The 19,687-nt window shown below is 38.7% G+C and overlaps 1 protein-coding gene across 1 annotated transcript in view; it reads left to right on the forward strand.

Annotated features, from left to right (window-relative positions):
- LOC118832133 (solute carrier family 28 member 3-like) overlaps positions 1 to 19,687 on the forward strand; it is a 73,693-nt gene that overhangs the window by 18,182 nt on the left and 35,824 nt on the right. The window contains 6 exon segments of the mRNA XM_036739564.1: positions 1,444 to 1,557; positions 1,679 to 1,756; positions 11,506 to 11,586; positions 12,385 to 12,465; positions 18,481 to 18,587; positions 18,589 to 18,604. Of these exon segments, the coding sequence (XP_036595459.1) occupies positions 1,444 to 1,557; positions 1,679 to 1,756; positions 11,506 to 11,586; positions 12,385 to 12,465; positions 18,481 to 18,587; positions 18,589 to 18,604 (477 nt within the window).

A 19,687-nucleotide genomic window follows, 5' to 3' on the forward strand; every position in this document is an offset into this window, starting at 1 on the left:
TCTGTAAACACTGCAGTCCCCAAGATGCAATCTAACCTAATCTCTTCCTCCAATTCAATTCATTGTCCATCTGCAACATGTAGTCAATATATGAGCATTAATGAACTAACCTACTGGTTGCCCCTCCAAATTTATGTCATAATCAGGGCATTAGGTATTCTTCATCGACTTTGCTTTCCTCATTTACTTTAATTTTGCTGGATGGCTGATCTCTTGAGTGACCAGTGAGGAGATCCAGTGGTGTTATGAACCTCAGTGCAATCAGTACAATCTCATCCATAAACTGGAATGTCTGGGCAATCTCAGCCTTCTCGAAGATGTATTTCTTTTTAATACGACCTTGACTAAGACCAAATAAAATGAACATTTCCATATGCAAAGTAGAACAAAGAGAATTGTACATACATCTCTAACATGTGCAGCTTGCTTTTCTGTATAATTACATAATACATTTAATTTGGGAACACCTTTCTGAGAGCATGGATTTCTCTATTTTCTGCTTGCCCTGAGGTTGATAATCAGAAGACTGTTAAACAAATTTATCTCTAAGGCTGTATTTTCATTGAATCTTGCATGTTCGCATATTGTAGGAGAGCCTTTAAGATGGCATTTTATTATGCAGGTCAAAAGCTTTTGGGGGTGGGGGGCATGGAAGTAATCAACAAATGACTCAACCATAAAATATTCTTTAGATGTTTCCTCAGTTCTGTGACTATGAAAAGTGCCCTGCTGTGGAAAATCAGCTGCAAAATACCACATGTTCCCTTTTCATATTTTCAAGGATTTCTTCAATGTATGCATAGACTATTCTTATCATGATCCCATATAATGGAAGAAGTAGTTGTTTATCTTTTTGGTAATCGTGCCATCCATGATCTTTTCCTTTTATGGTATCTTCCCCTCTGGGAGCTGTTGTAATTGTGTGCAGTATGTTCTCCTCTTTGTGTTTTCTTCCAGCTTGTTGGTTAAGCTTTGACTTTTGCTCTAACTACTCTGATCTGATTTCATTGGCTTTTACATGGCTTTTACATGATGTTTCAGACCAGTCACACCCTTTAGTAATACAAAACCAAGAGTGGGAATCACTGGTTGGTCTTACACTGTTGGTGCCAAAGTTAGACACAGTCTTGGTAAGTTTATCACTTCTTGGGACTGCAGTCTTGAAACTTAGGGGATCTGAGACAATTTGGTAAATCAAAAACCAAGGGGTTTGTTTAGGAAAGGTTTACAAAGGGTAAATCACAATGAACCACCCTATGTCAGGTTCTGCCAGGATCATTCTATTCTGTATCTTCCTTGACAACTATTCTTGCTGGCTCTATCAAACATGACAGCTAAAAGTCAGCCTCATACTGGTTTGGGAATGCAAGGTGTCATCTTGAGTCCCTTACTACAGCATTTCTCTCCTAATAAGATTAACATTTCCGGTTCTTTTATGCATAGGTGTTCTGGAGACCCGTCTTTTGGGGAATTGGATTACAGTTTCTTCTTGGTCTTCTCATTCTAAGAACTACAGCTGGATTTGAGGCATTCAATTGGTTGGGGAACCAAGTACAGGTAAGGTTGGATTCAATGCAGGTCATGTTTAACTATCAGGCCTGAGGGATTTTTCCCCTAGTTCAACAAGCATCATTTTCAGTGATTTTGATATTTAAACATATTGATATCTTTACTCTAGATTTTCTTGGAGTATTCGGACACAGGAGCCATATTTGTCTTTGGTGACAACTACACAGACCATTTCTTTGCTTTTAAGGTAGGAACCACCACCTTTTCCATGTAACTCAATCCCAAGCTATAAATTTATTTTCATTTGTTTTCGTTGATAGAAAGGCAGTAAACCCAACTAAGTCTTTCTTCAGCAACAAAGCAATTGCCTTAAGTAGTTCATGACTTTTCATGATTTTTCAATGACAGTGTATTATGTAGAGATTTGAAACCTATTTTGGGTGACCAGCCAAGTAAATTCTTTTTATCTAATTGGATTTGTTTTACATTTTATCTGCAAAGAGACACTGATGAGAGGATGGCTCTATCTTTTTTTTTTAATTTGGAAAATACTAATACTCCTACCTGAACAGCAATATCATAATTTTTAAGCAATATCATAATTTAATGATTGAGATAGTCTCTATAAATTCCCAGTCTTACACTTTGCCATTTCTTAACCAAAAGGGCACGTGGTTTAACCTTAGTCCTCTGGAACCAATATTAACCCCTGTGTTTGACTGGATTATGTTGTCTTTCTTTATGCTATTGGGTCTATTGTACCTACTATTCTTCTGTTGTAGTGTCATTTTGTATATTCTGGCTCTTCCTCACATCATTCAAGTTATTCCTCTGCATATGTCATACTCACCCTTACTTAGGCATAAAAATATACAATTATCTCCATTAAAAAAAAGAACAACCATTTGTTTATTCCTTCTTAATCCTTAGGAGACATTATTTGTTCCCAGGTTTTTTGTTTTTTTCCATCTATGATTATTTTGGCACAGATGAGGCCTTTCTTTCTTTCACTGACCTCCTTGGAGATCTAAACCAAGGAGTGAAACAAAAGGGCATGAAGAGTTTAGTAACCTTTCCTACATATTTCCAAGTTATTTCCCATAATGCTCATAGCAATACACAGCTCCACCAGCCTTGAATGAGCATGCCCATCTTTTCCACTTTTTTTCAGCTTTGGCAATGGTGGAGTGTAGGGGTGGAGTGTAGAATTGTTTTACTTTGTGCTTATCTTATTATGAATGACTTGAAACATGGCTATATGATTATTGTGACTTCATCACTTTAAAGCACACGTGGGAAGGACCTTCATCTCCCAATGCAAATTGGCATCTTCTCTATATTCATTAGAAAGCGCCAGGGGCACTGAAAGGTTTAGTGACTTGTGCAGTTGCACGCTGCCACTGCCAAGCTGGATCATTTTTCAAAGAACTATTTCTCAAATATTTTTCTTCTCAAGCCTTTTCTTAAAACCTAAGAAGACACTTGGGCAAGTACGTCTCTCTCTTTCACCCGATTTTTTCTTCTTCCTGTGAGGCTTCTCCTGGAGGAAGTCCCAACAATAGGAGAAACTGTTTTTTTTCTGTTGAGCACATAGGACATAGCAGGTTCCCCTTCATCATAGAATTAAATGGACACTAGTCTACCCTACCCCATCATAAAGGGAAGATACCTTTGTTAGCCTGATTCAGTCTGTTTTCCTTTCTCTTCATAAAAGTTCCTTGTTCTACCATACATATCTAAAAGATAGGTTACTGTAAACCTCAAATGACAGTCAGTCATGTGGGGTTTAAAATTGTCCAATCTACAATAAAAGAAACTGAGGCAGAGCTCTGAGTCAACGGCATGGTATTAAAGGGTCCCTCCAATGAAGTGGACCTCAGATCTTCCTCACAATCTAAGATGCCCCCTTCCTCCATGGTGTTATTTTTATAAAATTTGATACCTGAACCCTCTGGAGGGGCTACAGAAAATACGCAATCACATTGGTTGGTAGGTCTTGCTTCAAGGGCCAAAAATGGTATATTAGCAGGAGCTTCTCAGGTTGGGTGAAGCATGAGGCATCTCCACTGACTAAGTGGTCATAAGATTGCCACCTGCTCATGTTGGACAAGAGAGAGTGGTCCATAGATAAAAAAAATAAGTTGGGAGACTTACCATGTAATTGACTCACCTCTGCCATGCTGGGATGGGTCCCCATAACATGGAAAAACAAGGGTAGAGGGCAATCTGCAGTTCACAGCTTTGGGGCCTAATACATAGAACTCATAATCACTATCCGTAAGGAATTATGTCAAACTGATTAACACCAATTGGACTAGAGATCTAAGCAAATCATTTCTCACAGTCATTCAGACCAAAAGAGCTCTGACTATAAAACCAGTGTTCAAGATGCCGCCCAGACCTTATGAGCACGAAGAGTATAGTAAGAAAAAGAAGCATTTAGATTTAGAGGACATGTTCAAATTCTACTCATAGAACTGCCTTTTGATTTTTGGACAAACTATTTCACTCACTGGGTTTCAGTTTCTTCATTTGAAAAATGAGGAATTAGCACCAAATGACCCCTAATTCCTACCAGCTCTAAATGTATGATCATGTGGACTCTTCTTCTCCCAGTACTTCTGCCTACCCCCTTCCTGCCAGGATTGTTATGAGAATAATATGTGATATTTATAAAGGACTATATAAATGCTAGCTATCATTGTAACCTCCTAACCTGGTAGAGGTACCCAAACTCTGGCATTTTGACATTAATGAAGACCAACTCTTAAAAAATTTGCCTTGTCCTATATTTATAATCAGGCTGTATGTGGGAAAACCAGAAGTATTGATCCTGCTGGGTTAAAATGGTTTACAGTAATTAGATCAACCATATCTTTTCCCTAATTCAGAGGCCCATATGATTGGGTATTTGAAGAATCCAAAATGAGACATGAATTCTAAGTAACTGAACTTGTCAAATGAAATTGCTTCATCACTGGCATCCTCAAAAGGCCTGCAGGTCAATGAGAGCCACACTCTTATCAACTCAACAAACTAGCAAAAAGCTGAGTAAACCCAAAGATGCTAATGGAAAGTTTAATCAACCTGAAACTCAATTAAAACCTCTTGTAGATGTCAAACTCTCACTGCTTTTGACAGTAAAGAATAGCTAATACTCGGCTGAGATGACTGGCCTGGCTTTCCTGCTGACAAGCCAGTTAAGTAATTTTCATATATTTATAGATGCCAAGGAGTATTAAGTGCCTCATGCACTCTTTATATTGGGGTAGGGGGCCGTTTTTGTAGGATTGCAGAGTTTTGAGCTGGAAGGGACTTAGAAGCATAGAAGTATAACTTCCCTCATTTTACAGAGACCCAGAGAAAGTCCAAGCTGACACTGATAGCAAGTGGTAAAACCCAAATTTGAAGGCAGATCCTTTGACTCCAAATCCACTACTCTTTCACTGATCTCATATCACCTCACCAAGAAAGATAGTTTCTCATATTTTGTCAGAGCCCACCAATGGGCACCTAAAAACTGAGCAAAAGGAGACTATGGTCTGCAAATAATTAAGCACTGAAGTTTCTTCATGTAGGACAGGCACTCTTTTTATACTCCTTTACCTTAGGGGGCTCCACTGCTAGATGGGCAGCTAGGCAGCACAATGGATAGAATGCCAGGCCTGGAGTCAGGAAGACCTGAATTCGAATCCAGCCTCAGTCACTTACTAGCTATATGATCCTGGGCTGGTCACTTAACCTTATTTGCCTCAGTTTCCTCATCTGTAAAATGAGCTGGAGAAAGAAATGGCAAACCACTCCAGTATCTTTGCCAAAACACAACTTTGCCAAGTTGAAAATGAAAGTGACTAAAATAACAATGCGTCCTATCAGTTGTACATGTGACATCATGCAATACCTATTTCCATTTTATCCATGTTGCAAAAGAAAAAAAAAAACAGCAAGGAGAATAAAGTGAAAAAGGCATGCTTCACACCAAACAATTAGATGATCATCCAGTGTTGTCGTATGAGCTTTGTGACCTGTGTGATTTTCAGTCTCATCATCTGTGAAGTGTGAGAGGTCATGTTTATACTAGATTATTAGGAGGAAAGGGTGCTTTACAATTTATAGTGTTATAGGAGTGAGAACTGGTGATTCAGTGAGGGCCTTGGACTAGAGGCTATCTAGGAAGCCTTCTAGATCCAACACCATCGACCAAGACTAATCACCAGGAATCATGAACCCCCTGAAGGTGTTGCTTGTATCCAAATCCATTCTGTTTGAAAGTCATAATTATGTAAAATATCTTAAATGCTTCTAAAATATTCAATGCAAATTTAAATAATGCCACCACTTCAGAAGATTGATTATTTGCACTAATTAGGACCCAGATTTTAAAGTGGTAGTTTGTTATTCATCACCTAGAAGCATTTGGCTCTCTGCTTTACCATGCTGACTATCAAGGTAGAGTATTATTATTTCCATTTTAAAGATGAGGAAACTGAGATCATATTGGGAAAAAATAAAAATATTATTCAAATATAAAAAGAAAGGAAAAAAAGAAAGAAAAAGAAAGAAGGGAAGGAAGGAAGGAAGGAAGAAAGGAAGGAAGGAAGCAAAAGAAAAGAACCAGTTCAGAGAAGTCAGGTGACTTGTCCATCATCAGCAGAACCCAGGTTCTTCCTGACTCCAATCCCACATTCTATTCTGACACCACGTTAATATATCAGTCTCACGTTTCTATACATAAGTGCAAAAACAAAAAGCAATACTGATTCTTAGAACACTGTGCTCACTTGAGGCTCTCAAATTTCACAGCCAGGGAGTTTGCAATTAACCTTTCCAGGGAACATACAAAGGAAAGGCAGAATCAACTTGACTGGGTAACAAAGTTTACAAAACAGACTCAGGGAGATAGGCATACTTAAACAGATGGTGATCTTGGCTAACTTTGGATTAAGATCTCAAAGCTGAGTTCCAAGTTGGAGAAATTACTAAGGACAACAAGAAGTACCCGTAACTGAACTAGTCAGGAAGCCTTGCATGGAGATGAAAGTAGGAATCTCACTTGTACCTGATTCCAGTGTGAAGATTAAGGATACAAGTGTGGTTTAAGTTCAAAGTAGAATCTAATGTTGGAAAGGATAGATGGGATAACTGCCTCTTGATTTGACATTAACTTTCCACCAAGCAACCCCACTCTCCAAGATAAGTTAACCTTGAGATACTATCAAATAGACCTAGATCTGCCCCTTAAATAGCTCTGTGACCACAGGCAAGTCATTTAAGCTCATTGAGACTCAGTTTCCTTACTCTTACAGATGGGCATTAAAAACAGCAGTGGCACTTAACCCATGGGGTTGTTGTAAGGATCAAAAGACATAATATAGGGAAAGTGCTTTGCAAAACTTAAAAGCAGCATGTGAATTTCAACTATTATATATTATACTGATCAAAGTGACATTAAGAGCTTCTATCTACAGAGCCCTTTTGCTTCACAAAATACTTTCCTTACAATGACTCTATGGTGTAGTTAGTGTAAGTATCACTGTCTTTTCACAAAAGCAATAGATCAGGGACCAGTATTGAGAACGTAGGATCATAGATTTTGGAGCTGGGAAGGACTTCAGAGGCCATCTATTCTAACTCTAATGTAGATGATACAGAATAAGAAACTGAGACCTAGGGAAGTAGCCACACAAGTATTAAGCACCAATGGCATGATTTCAACATTCTTTTCACTGTCACTCAACTCACAGTCTTCCGTTGTTCTAGGCTAGCTGCTTCCCTGAAAGGAGAAAAATCTCTGGGCAATATACATAAATTATGAGTAATAAAACTACATTCAATCCTCAACATTTTTCATTGCTATCAGAAAATCTTTACCCATACCACAAATAATAAAGGCTATTTTCTTAAAAGAACTCTAAACACACACTATTGCATTTAGCCTCCTAATATCCAAGTATAGTAACTGAGAAAGGCACTATTTTATAGTTGGGGAAACTGAAGGAAAGGGGGCCAATCAACACAGCAATTTAATGGAAGAGATAAGGCTTGGGCCAAGATTTCACAAGTTTCATGTCCTCTTCACTCAAATATACTATGTCATTCTTTTCAAGATACCACCAGGATTCTTACCTGGCACTCTCTTCAATGGAAAATGAAAAAGAGTTTGGGTTCTAGGACCACAGCCTGCCTTATCTATTCTTCATCTGTAATCACCTTAAAATGTGAGAAATTTCATTTCTCATTTTACCTTACAAAAATAAAAACTCAGAAGAAGCTCAGAAAAAAACCTAAAGAGGTTATGGAGAATGTAAGAAAATAGCTTTCTACTCACTGCCATGATGTTATTTCCTCAGTATTCATACCTCCAGGCCATCAAATATCTTTGCTAAAGCATTTCTCTTTGTTCCAGCAGCTTCCCCTCTCTGTCCTGCAGCAGAGCTATGCCTAAAACAGTAGCAAGGGGGAAAGGCTAGGCCTAGATGGATGGGTTTGTTTGTTTGTGTGTGTGTGTGTGTGTGTGTGTGTGTGTGTGTGTGTGTGTTGTTTTTTGCAAGACAGAAGCAAACTGGCCACAGGCCAGATGGACTCACATTGGAATGGTTCTTTTTAAGTCAGAATGCTTGGACCTATAGATTCAGTGACCAGCTTTCATCAATAACCACCTCCCCTCCCCGCAGCCTCTTCACCTCACAAACCGACCCTCCACTGGGAGACAGTGTGAATAGTGAACCACAATTCAAAAGTGGCAGTTTAGGGTTTTCACATTTTCTTTATTATTAACATTTATTAGGGTAATCATGTGTTGTTTTAAAAGTCTATTTTTTTTATCGGTTTGGAGTCTGACACCAAATGAATCTCCTTGTCTTCTTTTCATCTGATTGTACCTTTTCATGTAAAATCATAAGGCCCTCACTCTAAATGCTGTACTTTCCTGGTCAGAGACCTGAAAGTGCCAGTGTCAGGAATTAAATTGAGAATAGAATAATCAGGGTGATTAATTACCTATTTTCAGTTTGTAGAGGATGCTTCCTACACTGGTGGTCTACACACATATTGTTGGGAGGGGGGAAGGATTAGAATTTTCTTTAGGTTACTGCTCATGTCCGAGTTGCATCCCAGTTGGAATTTAAAGATAAGCACTCAATGGATCTGTCCATGGTTTCAGGAATATTCATCTTGCCCATTAACATCAGGGTTATAAAAGGTATGAGAGAGTGCGAATTCTGAATAATGGAACAAATGCCTTTTAATAATATATATTATTAATACACCTTTCTAAATGGTATGTGCTGCCATACCTTCTGTCCTAGATTTGGTCATCTGTGCGTGTTACTTACCCTGACCATTCATTCAGCTGGGAGAATAGCATGTGTTAATAGCTCCATAGGAGTTACACAAACTAGAAATGATGGCCTGAAGAAATACACTTGGACAGAAATACACATCAGGCATCCCCTTGTCAAAGTTCATTCTCATTCAAGTGGGGTTCAGCTAGCTTCAAAAATAATGTAAATGGTGTGCTGGTGAAATTCCATTATAGCAAAGTGTTCTGTATATAACAAAGCAAAGCAGATTCAAGGGCTTGGTCCAGCTTAAGAGGAATAGTTTGGCTGATCTGGTTATATTAAATTCCCTGAAGCATTTTCAGTATGGCAGAGAGAGCATTGGCTCTGGGGAAAAAAAGAATCTGGGTTAAAATCTCGCTTCTGTTGGCTTACTAGCTGTGCAACCTTGGGCAGTCATTTAGCCTCCCTGGGCTTCAGGTTACTCATCTGTAAAACAAAACAAAACAAAACAAAAAGGGATTGGACTAGATATTGGTCTCTGATGTTCCCTCCAGCTCTATTTCTTTGATCCCTGTAAGGAGAATTGGCGGGGCAGGGCGGGGGTGGGGGTTGATGAGGGGGGAGTAGATTTGGTGTGGAACAGGGAGGTAGGTAATAGTCATCCTGTATTCTGTCCTAATCAGATCATGTTTGTGGTATTCAAAGGAGGACATTGGTAAGCTGAAAAAAATGTTTGGAAGAGGAGATGGAAAGTGGGTCAGTAGAAAGAGTGTCGACTTTGCAGTCAGGAGACTCACATTGAAACTCACATTGAAACCACTGGTCTGGCACTTATCATATCTGTGCCATCCTGCAAGTCACTTATCCTCTCTGGGCCTCAGTTTCCTCATCTGGAAAATGAGGTCGGATGGACCCATTATCTATCATTTCCAACTTAATCTATGATTTTACAGCTCTATAATCTGCACTACTGCATAATCCCTACACCAATGAAATCAGGTAGTCCAATAATTTTTTAATTCTCTCTCCTGGATCTATTTTCCAGGCCAGTTGTTTTTCCAATGAGATGTTTCACATTGTCTTCTATTTTTTCATTCTTTTGGTTCTGTTTTATAACTTCTTGATTTCACAGAGACTCATTAGGTACCATTTGCCCCATTATTTTCTTCAATGAGGTTTTGGACCTCCTTTTCCATTTGGCCAATTCTGCTTTTTAAGGCATTCTTCTCCTCATTGGCTTGGACCTCTTTTGCCATTTGGGTTAGTCTATTTTTTAAGGTGTCACTTTCTTCAGTATTTCTTCAGATTTCCTTTAGCAAGCTCTTGACTCATTTTTCATGATCTTCTTGCATCACTCTCATTTCTCTTCCCAAATTTTCCTCTACTTCACTTAATTGATTTTCCAAATCCTTTTTGAGCTCTTCCATGGTCTGTGACCAATTCACATTTTTCTTGGAGGCTTTTGACGTACGATCTTTGGCTTTGTTGTCATCTTCTGGTTGTATGTTTTGATCTTCTTTGTCCCCAAAGTAAGATTCTGTAGTCTGAGTTTTTTTATGCTGTTTGCTCATTTTCCTAGTCAAATATTTGACTTTTTAACTCTTTGTTAAGGTGAGATTCTGCTTCTTATGTGGAGGGTGTACCTCAGGGGTTTTGTGCAGCTGTTTTCAGAGATATTTCCAGGGACCTGTAAATTTTCAGTTCTTCCAAGATGGTATGATCTTTTCTGCCTTGGAACTGTGAGGAGAATTCCCTCTCCACAGTCCCCACAAGCTCTGCCATGTCAGTGCTCCTCCTCACCCCAGGACTGCTAGCCAGTAATAAGACCCACATCCAAGCAGGGCAAAGCAAGAAAATCTTGCCTCAGTTCCACCAAAGTGATCCCTGCAGTCCGCCTCTGATCAGCTGCTCTATCCCCCACCATCTGTGGGCACAGAGCTCTGGCAGCAGCAGCTGCTGCTGCTGTGGACACTGCTTCCACCTCTGCCACCCCAGGGCTGGGGCCGGACCACACTCCTCTCTCACCCAGGTCTGGAGAGAACTTTCCCACTGACCTTCTAAGTTGTTTTTGGTGTTTGTGGGTTGAGAAGGCTGGAAACTACTACAGCTGCCAGTGATTCAGTCCCCCGAGGCTGGCTCCAGTCCTGTTTGTGGCACATGCCCCATACTATCATGTTCCTCTCCCAGCCAGTGCACTAGACCTTTCCTGTCAACCTTCCAGGTTCTCTTTGGCTAGAAATTTGTTTTACTCTGTCACTTTGTGGGTTCTGCAGCTCTAGAATTTGTTTAGAGTCATTTTTTACAGGTATTTGGAGGGGTTTGGGGGAGAGCTCAAGCAAGTCCCTGCTTTTACTCCACCATCTTGGCTCCACCTCTCCCACCAATGCAATTAAACAAAAAAAATCAATCATCTTAAGCTGGAGTTCTTAGCCTTTTCCGAATCACAGACTCCTCAAACAGTCTGATGAAGCCTATGGGCCCCTTCTCAGAATAAATTTTTAGATGCAAAACCACATAGAATTACAAAGGATACCAATTACATGTAGATGTATTTTTCAAAATATTTTTTAAAAAGATTCACAGGCACTCTGAAATGTTGAGTTCATGGCCCCAGGTGAAGAACCCCTGCTCTAAAGCATCTTTAAGGAACTGTTATTTTCCAATGAGGAAGAAAATTAACTCTCAATTATATTTGGTTTTGTTTTTGCACTAGGTCTTGCCAATAGTGGTCTTCTTCAGCACAGTGATATCCATGCTCTACTACCTTGGATTCATGCAGTGGCTTATTAGAAAGGTAAATGCAGGTTCTGTCAAGCATCAGCATGGCTGCTTCAAACTGAATCTTTCAGGGGAAACACTTGAAGTGCTGTCTTGTTGAGTATTTGTATTTCTAAAGTACTGTAGTACTGAGATGCACAGTGATAGGAGACTTGGGAGATAGGAGAGAAGTGCCAATACATGTGCTATACAGATGTTTAGAAACTGAAACATAGAATGTGGCTTTAACAACCAAGGGTGTCAAGCATTTCTATGAAATAAACAAGAGGTATTACTGGTAAACTGTCTCCATTTGTCCAGGATGCTCCCTCAGGAATAAAAGAAAGCTGAGAATTCTTTCCTGCCTGTGTTACTCTTGGTCAGCTTTGACTTGTAGCAAGTACAAGCATTCACTGGTCCAGCTCAAATCAAGACACTCTGGAGGCCACAACAGTGAGAGGAATTTGTTTCTTTAGGGAAAGGCCATGGATCAGGAACAACCCCAACCATTTCCACATGATCCAGGAAGTTCACTCAGATCTCCTCTCACAAAAGGGACCTTAGGTGACCCATTTCCAGGTCTCTGATCATTGTTACATTTCTAATTTGTAACAGTTGGCTGGGTTAAAGCCATTTGAAGAAGCAGGCTGTCCAGGAAATGAATACAGTGAGTATGGAGGCCCTTTCCCTCTGTATCAAACATGCAGAAGTCAGCAATTCTCAGGACAAGTCTATCCTTAAGTAACTTAAGCATTTTCCTCTACATCTCCTTTGTTGGATTGTTTTTTGATCAGCAAGCACTTCCTTTAGAGATTTCTCTTTTTTCCCTTTTTAGGTTGGATGGTTAATGCAGGTCACCCTGGGATCATCTCCTATTGAATCTGTCGTTACTGCTACCAACATATTTGAGGGATACGTGAGTTATAGCTCCAAAAATGGATTCTTCAAATTGGATACTCTTTCTGGGAGGTTTAAATTTTTGAGGGTGTCAGAAATATTTTAAAACGTACACACACCCGTTTCTGTGTATATTTGTTTCAATTTTCAGAAGGGTATCAGAAAATCAATGTACTTGGCATCTACAAAGTCTAGTTTTCTTGTAAGTCATGCCCCTTTCAGTGGCTTAAACATTTTTAGGTGAGAGTAGGATTAGGAATTAATACATATTGGAATCTGTGGCCTCCTAGATTGTCCTGTTATCATTAGTTAAAATAGCTCTAGGAACATAGAATTTTAGATTGGAAAGGAACCTTAGAATTCATCCAGTGCTTGCTAGTTTTTTCTGCAAATGAATGTTCTTTATCTTCTTTCTAATCTTTTGCCTGGAGTTATTGAGAGGTAAAATCAATTATCCAGGGTCACACAGACAATATTTTTCGAAGGTAACACTTGACACTGATTCCTCCTGATTCCTATGTCAGCTCTCCAAGTACTCTACCATGTGGCCTCTTTGCACATAGTATTGTCTGCTTACTCATTTCAGTCATATCTCACTCTTCCTGACCTCATTTGGGGTTTTCTTGGCAAAGATACTGGAACAATTTGCCATTTCCTTCTCCAGATCATTTTACAGATTAAGAAATTGAGGCAAACAGGGTGAAGTGACTTGCCCAGGGTTACACTCATGCTATTACAGATTTGAATTCAGGTCTTCCTAACTCCAGGCCCACTGCTCTGCCCACTGCACATAGTAGGCCCTTAATAAATGATTGTTGAATGAATGATCTTGCCCTCAAAGTTTATATCACTGCGATATAAACCAGAATTTCCAAAAACCTGATGGTACTTGAGCATTCTTAAAATATTTAGTACAAATTTTCATTCAGGAGAATATTTAAAAAGAGTTAACCTAAATCTACCATCTATATGGCAGGTATAACCAAGTTGTGTCTTTGTTCCATCTTTTCTTCTCAGGGTTGAGATTTTCTTTAGTGACAGCTGCTCAGTTAAAAGATGTTAATAAGAAGGAAGCCTTGCCCATTGTCCCAACTTCATATACTACCCCACCTCTGCCACCCACTGTATCTTTTTCCTACCCTAATTGTTCCTAGGGATTGGCTCTCACAAATCTTTAGAAAAAATATATAGACATGTCACAATTTCCAGGTCTAATGCCATCCTCCTTCTTTTCTCTTGTCTATGTGGCATAGGTATAGTAACTTGAACCAACAAGTCTATGATTTGGCTATGTTTAAGAGTACAATCCCCTTACAATACTTCAGCAGCTTTATATCCTGTTTCTCTGGATTACTTTCTAAAACCTATAATCTCTAGATGGATTAAAAGACTCGTCTTTTAGCAAATCCTTTTTCCTGCCATCAGTCTTTTCTAACATTCCTAAAGAAAATATTTAAGAAAAAACCAAAATCTATTCAAATGAAAACTAGGGAGCATCCCAAAGTCAGCTAGTACCTCACAGTTTCTCATCTGGGTTTATAAAGTGTAAGACTGGGAGCCAGGAACAGTCTAAGAAGCTATTAATAGATATAGTTGTCAATCAGCTTCTTTCAAATGAGGGATAGAGCTTCACCATACAGTACCAAGCAGCAGAAACACTAAGGAAATTTAGAGGATTCTGGATAATTTAGCCTAGAAAAGAGAAGCTATGGGTGAAACTTGACCACTTTCAGATATCAAATCACCATTATAAGAAGGAGTCATTACTCTGCATCTTCATTGGAATTAAGTTTAAATGATAGTAAGATGGATTTTAATTAAACCTAATTAAAAATACAAGGAAGATTTTTTTAACTGTTTAGATGACTAAGCATTGAGACTAGCTGCCAATAAAGCATGTGGAATCTCTACTCTTAAAAAAGTGCTCTCTTGGAGCCAGGACTGGACAAATGGCCTCTTAGAACCATTCCCTAATAGATAAGTAGTCAAAGGTCAAAGATTATGAGCAAATAGTTTTTAGAGGAAAAAATGCAACTTACCAACAACCATTTGAAATGTTCTAAATCACTAAGAGAAATGCAAAGAAAAAACCCTTTACCTCATCCAGCAAATTGTCCAAGACAATAAAAAGCAGAAATTGTCAATATTCGAGGGGCTTTGGGAAGACACTAACACTGTTAGTGAAGTTGTGAATTGGTTTGATTATTTTGGGAAACAATCTGAAACTTTATTTTTACAAAGCCACTAAACTGTTAATATTCCCTAATTCAGTGACCCCACCACTGGGTATATACATCACCAAAACAATCAGTCACGTAAATACCAGCTAGTAGCAGCACTTTTCTGGTGGTATCAGAAACAAAAATGGTTACACGTTGATTGCGGATGGTCATCATGAGTTATTGTGACCAAAAAAAAAATGTAGCAGGTAAAGAAAGTGTGATGTGTGAATATAGGTAATAGGGACCAGACTTATGATTTCATTGGTATAAGGAATTCCCTACTGAGGAAACTCTCTGCCAATGTACGTTCTTCTTTGTGACTTGTAATCTTACAGAGTTGCCTAGAACACTAAAAGAGATCTAAGGGTGCTAAGGGTGCCATAGTCACTATGCGTCAAGGTAGGATTGCAACCGTGAATTCAAGTTTGGTGCTGTATCCACTACACCAGTGTATCAGACTCGGATAGAAACAGATTCCCATGGGCCATACATTGACTTACAAAGCCACAAATTAACATCATTTGTGTTGTATTTTTATTTTGTTAAACAAGGGATGTGGTAAGATGCCTATTGTGGGAGTCACTAGACCCTATATCATTATGTAAGAGACTATGGGCACCCATCCTGTCCTGGAAAGAAAAAAAGAGAATCATAGAATGTTAAAGATGGTGCAGTGGTTAGAGTGCCAGGCCTGGAGTCAGGAAGACTCATCTTCCTGAGTTCAAATCTGGCCTCACTTACTAGCTGGATGACCCTAGGCAAGTCATTTAACCCCATTTGCCTCAGTTTCCTCATCTCTAAAATGAGCTGGAGAAGGAAATGACAAACCACTCCAGTTTCTTTGCCATGTAAACCCCAAATGGGGTCACAAAGAGTCATACAACTGAACAACAAGATTATGACAAGTTGTAATGACCTAGGCCCAACTCCCAAAAAAACCAAGGAGACAGAATTCCACATGTGACATAGTGTTTGAGTTTTGGTCTTGGAGACAGGAAGTTGTTGTTTGGCTGTGGGTTTGGATACTGGAGCAGTTTGTCATTTCCTTCTCCAGTCGATTAAGGCGAATAGACTTTCCCAGGGTCTATGTGAGTGTCTGAAGCCGGATTTGAATTCAGGAGCCAGGAAGACCCATGTTCAAATTCTGCCTTTGAGGCTTATGTGATTGCATAAACAAGTCACTTCATCTTTATGAAGCTATTTGCTCATCTCTAAAATGAGTGGGTTTAATTGGATGCTCTCCCAGGTCACTTCCAATTTTAATTCTGGGATTCTGTGAGCCAAAGTCTAAATGTTTGCTATGGCCTTTTGGAAACTGGATTTGCAGAAAAATATATGTTACCCAAAAAAAGACTTGGCCCTAAAACCTGAGCTGATAAGTACTCCAGGCAGGTTAATTGTTCTTTTTTGGCAAGCTTCTCACCAATTGGAAAAAAAGGGCTTAATAATGCAATCCCATACATACCTCCCTAGGATCTGAAATTATTATGATTCCAGTAATAAAGTCTCTCAGGAGTAATTAGTAACCCACCTTGTGCTGCTTACCACTTCCTGCAGAGGAAAAGGATTTGAAGGGCTGGTACCCCTAAGCCTCTCTTTAGTCCACAAGATGTGGCTCAACACACTCAACCTGACAGAACAATTAATAATAATGAAGAGAAAATTGTAAAATTGCACACATGCTTCCATGGTTTTCAATTGGGTAATTAATATGCAAAAAATGTAGTCTGTATTAATGGAGGGTCCAGAAAATATAATCTCCCTTCCCTACTGGTTTTTGTGCCTCCTTTCCTACTGGGCATAGCTTTCAGTTCATTTTTTTCTTTTATCAAATGTTTATTCATAATTTAATTTTTAAAAAAATCTATTTTCTCTCCCTTTATTTTCACAGTCCCATTTCCTACCATACTCACTCCATCTCAGGATGAATGTGGGTTTGGCTAGGTTTGGAGGAAGTCCCTGGCTCAAGGATTTTCTCCCTTAGGAAACCATTTCTGGGCACCTTACATTTATTTCTGTTCATTTTCTTTTTCTTGGATTTCTCAGCTGTCTAAGGGACTGACAATATGGGTAGTAGGGATGCTACCAGGGAGGCTTTTTCCATAGGGCTTATGTGCCTTATCTATCAGCTATCCATCTATTCATTTATTTGTATCCTAAACTCAAACACCAAATAAAATGAGTATTTCTATATAGTAGATTGAATGAGCATTCTAACTTATAGATCTCTACTATGTATAACTTGCTTTTTAATGTATAAAAATTTAAACCTTGGCTTTGAAAGCTATCCTGCTTGTCTGTGCTTCTTTCTGGCCTCCCTCCTGTTTTCTTCTTTGCATTTTTAAAAATATGCCTCAATGACCCCATTTTCAAATTTCTTCTTTGATATTATAGTTTTATATCTTGAATGCTTTGACTTGGTAGAAGGGACCATGGAGCCCTAGAAGTTCAATCCTAGTCCACGATTAAAGATAACAAGAAGATTGAGTCAGGGTTAGACAACCTTCTCCGTAGGTTGGACTGGTTCCAGGATATGAGGCTACCAGGTAGTTTCTAGGCCAACCCTAGGAAGTACAAAGTAGGACAAACTCTCCCATGCTACCAGATGTTCTAGTCCTGATCCTTGAAACTGCTCCTCTACAATTTTCAAGTCACTTTCTGACTTTGTCAGAAATGGAGTCCTGACTCCTACATTCAGATCCTACCTCTGATATTTCCTCGAGGTGTCACCATGGACCAGATACTTAAACTCTCTGAGGCTTGGTTTTTTTTATCTGTAAAATGGGTTAATAATATCCATAGTACCTATCTCACAAGGTTGTCAAGAAGTTCAAGTGAAATCATATGTGTAAAGTGAATTGCCAACTTAAAAACATAACAAAATGTTCTTATTATAATTTATAAGTATATAAATTTATAATGTTATAATTTTTTCTGACATAGGGCAGTCTTATTTTTGAGTAGAGCATTCTGAACAGGGATTCAAAGCAAAGCAAAAGCAATGATGTTAGTAATATGAGTAACTGATATTTACATGGTATCTTCAAGTTGACAAGGTTCTTTACATATCTCATTTGTGACTCATAATGCTCCTGTGAGTTAGGTACAAGTATTTTTAAAATTGGTTTTCTTTTAATCTTGAGCCTTAATACAATACACAGACATTTTCAGATACGAGGAATAGAAAAGGAAGACTATATATTAGCATGGTAGCTCCTTGAGAGTGAGGATTTTTTAAAAATTCTTTGTTTTTATTTTACTTTATTGAATTCTGGATATGATTATTCTTTTGTTGATAGGGAGATGTTCTCCTGTACTGCCTACCCTTGTCTTTTAACAAAGAATTTTAAAAATAAGAGGAAAAGAAAAAAAGCCAATAAAACCAATGAATACATTCTGTGCGATGCTCCCCAACTCCAGGACCCATACCTCTGCAAAAGAGCAGGAAGAGTTGTCTTCTTTGGGGATAAACTTGGCCATGATACAAGCATTATTAGTGAAGAAACTGAGGCACAAAGAAAATCAAAATATCTGTATAAAATTTAAAGCAAGGGTCCTTATCCTGGGGTCCACACATTTCTAAGGGGTCCAGGAATATATTTCAGGAAGTCTGTGAACCAAAAGGGAAATTTTACATCTTTAGTTTTACTACCCTCTAACTGAATATTTGTGTTTCCTTCAATAATTTCAAAGCATTATTCTGAGAAGGAGTCCATATGCTTTGACAGGCTTCCAAAGGGTCCACACAAGAAATGTTAACTGACCCTCATTTGATGGGTGACCTGTTTCAAACCACTGATTTTTGTTTGCAGATTGACTCTGCGCTTGTAGTTCAATCCTATTTATCACATGTCACCAAATCTGAGCTCCACGCAATCATGACTGCAGGATTTTCAACTATCGCTGGAAATGTCTTGGCTATATATTTCTTTTGGGGTAAGTGAAAAGGCTCTAGAATTTCATTATGGAAAATGCAATCTGTTTCTCTTACCTTCCATGTCCTTTTCCTGTCTTTCCAGTGATAAACAAAGAGCTGGGGGCAGTGGCCTGGTTTGTGGTTGACCTTATTAGCAACTGTCATAATATAGAAAAGGTCTAGTATCTCACCTCTATATCTCTGCCTCATCAGCTATTTCTGGAAAAGAATATGAGTTTCTATGAGAAATTGGTACCAAAATGACTGTATGGATATTAGATACTTTGATGGATAGATACTTTGATGTTGATCTCATCAACATGGGCCTTACTTTATCACCAGGGCTAATCACAAATCTTCCAGCCTTCTGATCTTTTAATCTAAATAGAAAATTCATATTGACATAAACAGATTAAATTTATACTCTTGAATGCCTATAGTCTAGAACAGTGGCCTACTAAAAAGTTTGTGGTCTAACTTTTTGATTGAGGGCCCTTATGAGAAAAAAAAAAACAAATGAGCATGCATCCCCCAGTATGTGAATGTGTGTATTTGTGTGTGTATGTGTGTGTACATATTGTCTCTTGTTAGAGTAGGGCAGGGACTGCTTCATTTTTTTTCTTAGTGCTTAGCACAACGCCTGGCACATAGTAGGCGCTTAATAAATGAATGCTGATTGATAGACTCTCGGATAATGAACTGATGGATTCTGCCACACATGATTTAGATAAATGTATTGAAAGCAAGCATAGATTCCTTTGGGAAATGAAGGCACTAGGAGTGTTTATGGACCAGATAAGCTGGAATGGTTCTGGAATGAATGGCAGAGATCCCAGGTGTGAGGAAAGAAAAAGAAGCCCATAAGAGTGAAGAGTCCTGATTTGTGTGGGTGATTAGGGTGAAGTCAGCAATTATCCATCAGTCAATAATCATGGAGTTTACATTCTGAGAGAGAATAGATCACGTACATATCTCATTAAATACAGAACATACATAAAATGAATACAAAACAGACAATGGTTGCGGGGGATAGGGGCATAAGAAATCTCCCACTAGTAGGGGGAAGGATTAGGAACATGTAGAAGAATCATGTAAAAGATGAC

This window comes from Trichosurus vulpecula, chromosome 9 (assembly GCF_011100635.1).
Source record: "Trichosurus vulpecula isolate mTriVul1 chromosome 9, mTriVul1.pri, whole genome shotgun sequence".
NCBI classification, from domain to species: domain Eukaryota; kingdom Metazoa; phylum Chordata; class Mammalia; order Diprotodontia; family Phalangeridae; genus Trichosurus; species Trichosurus vulpecula.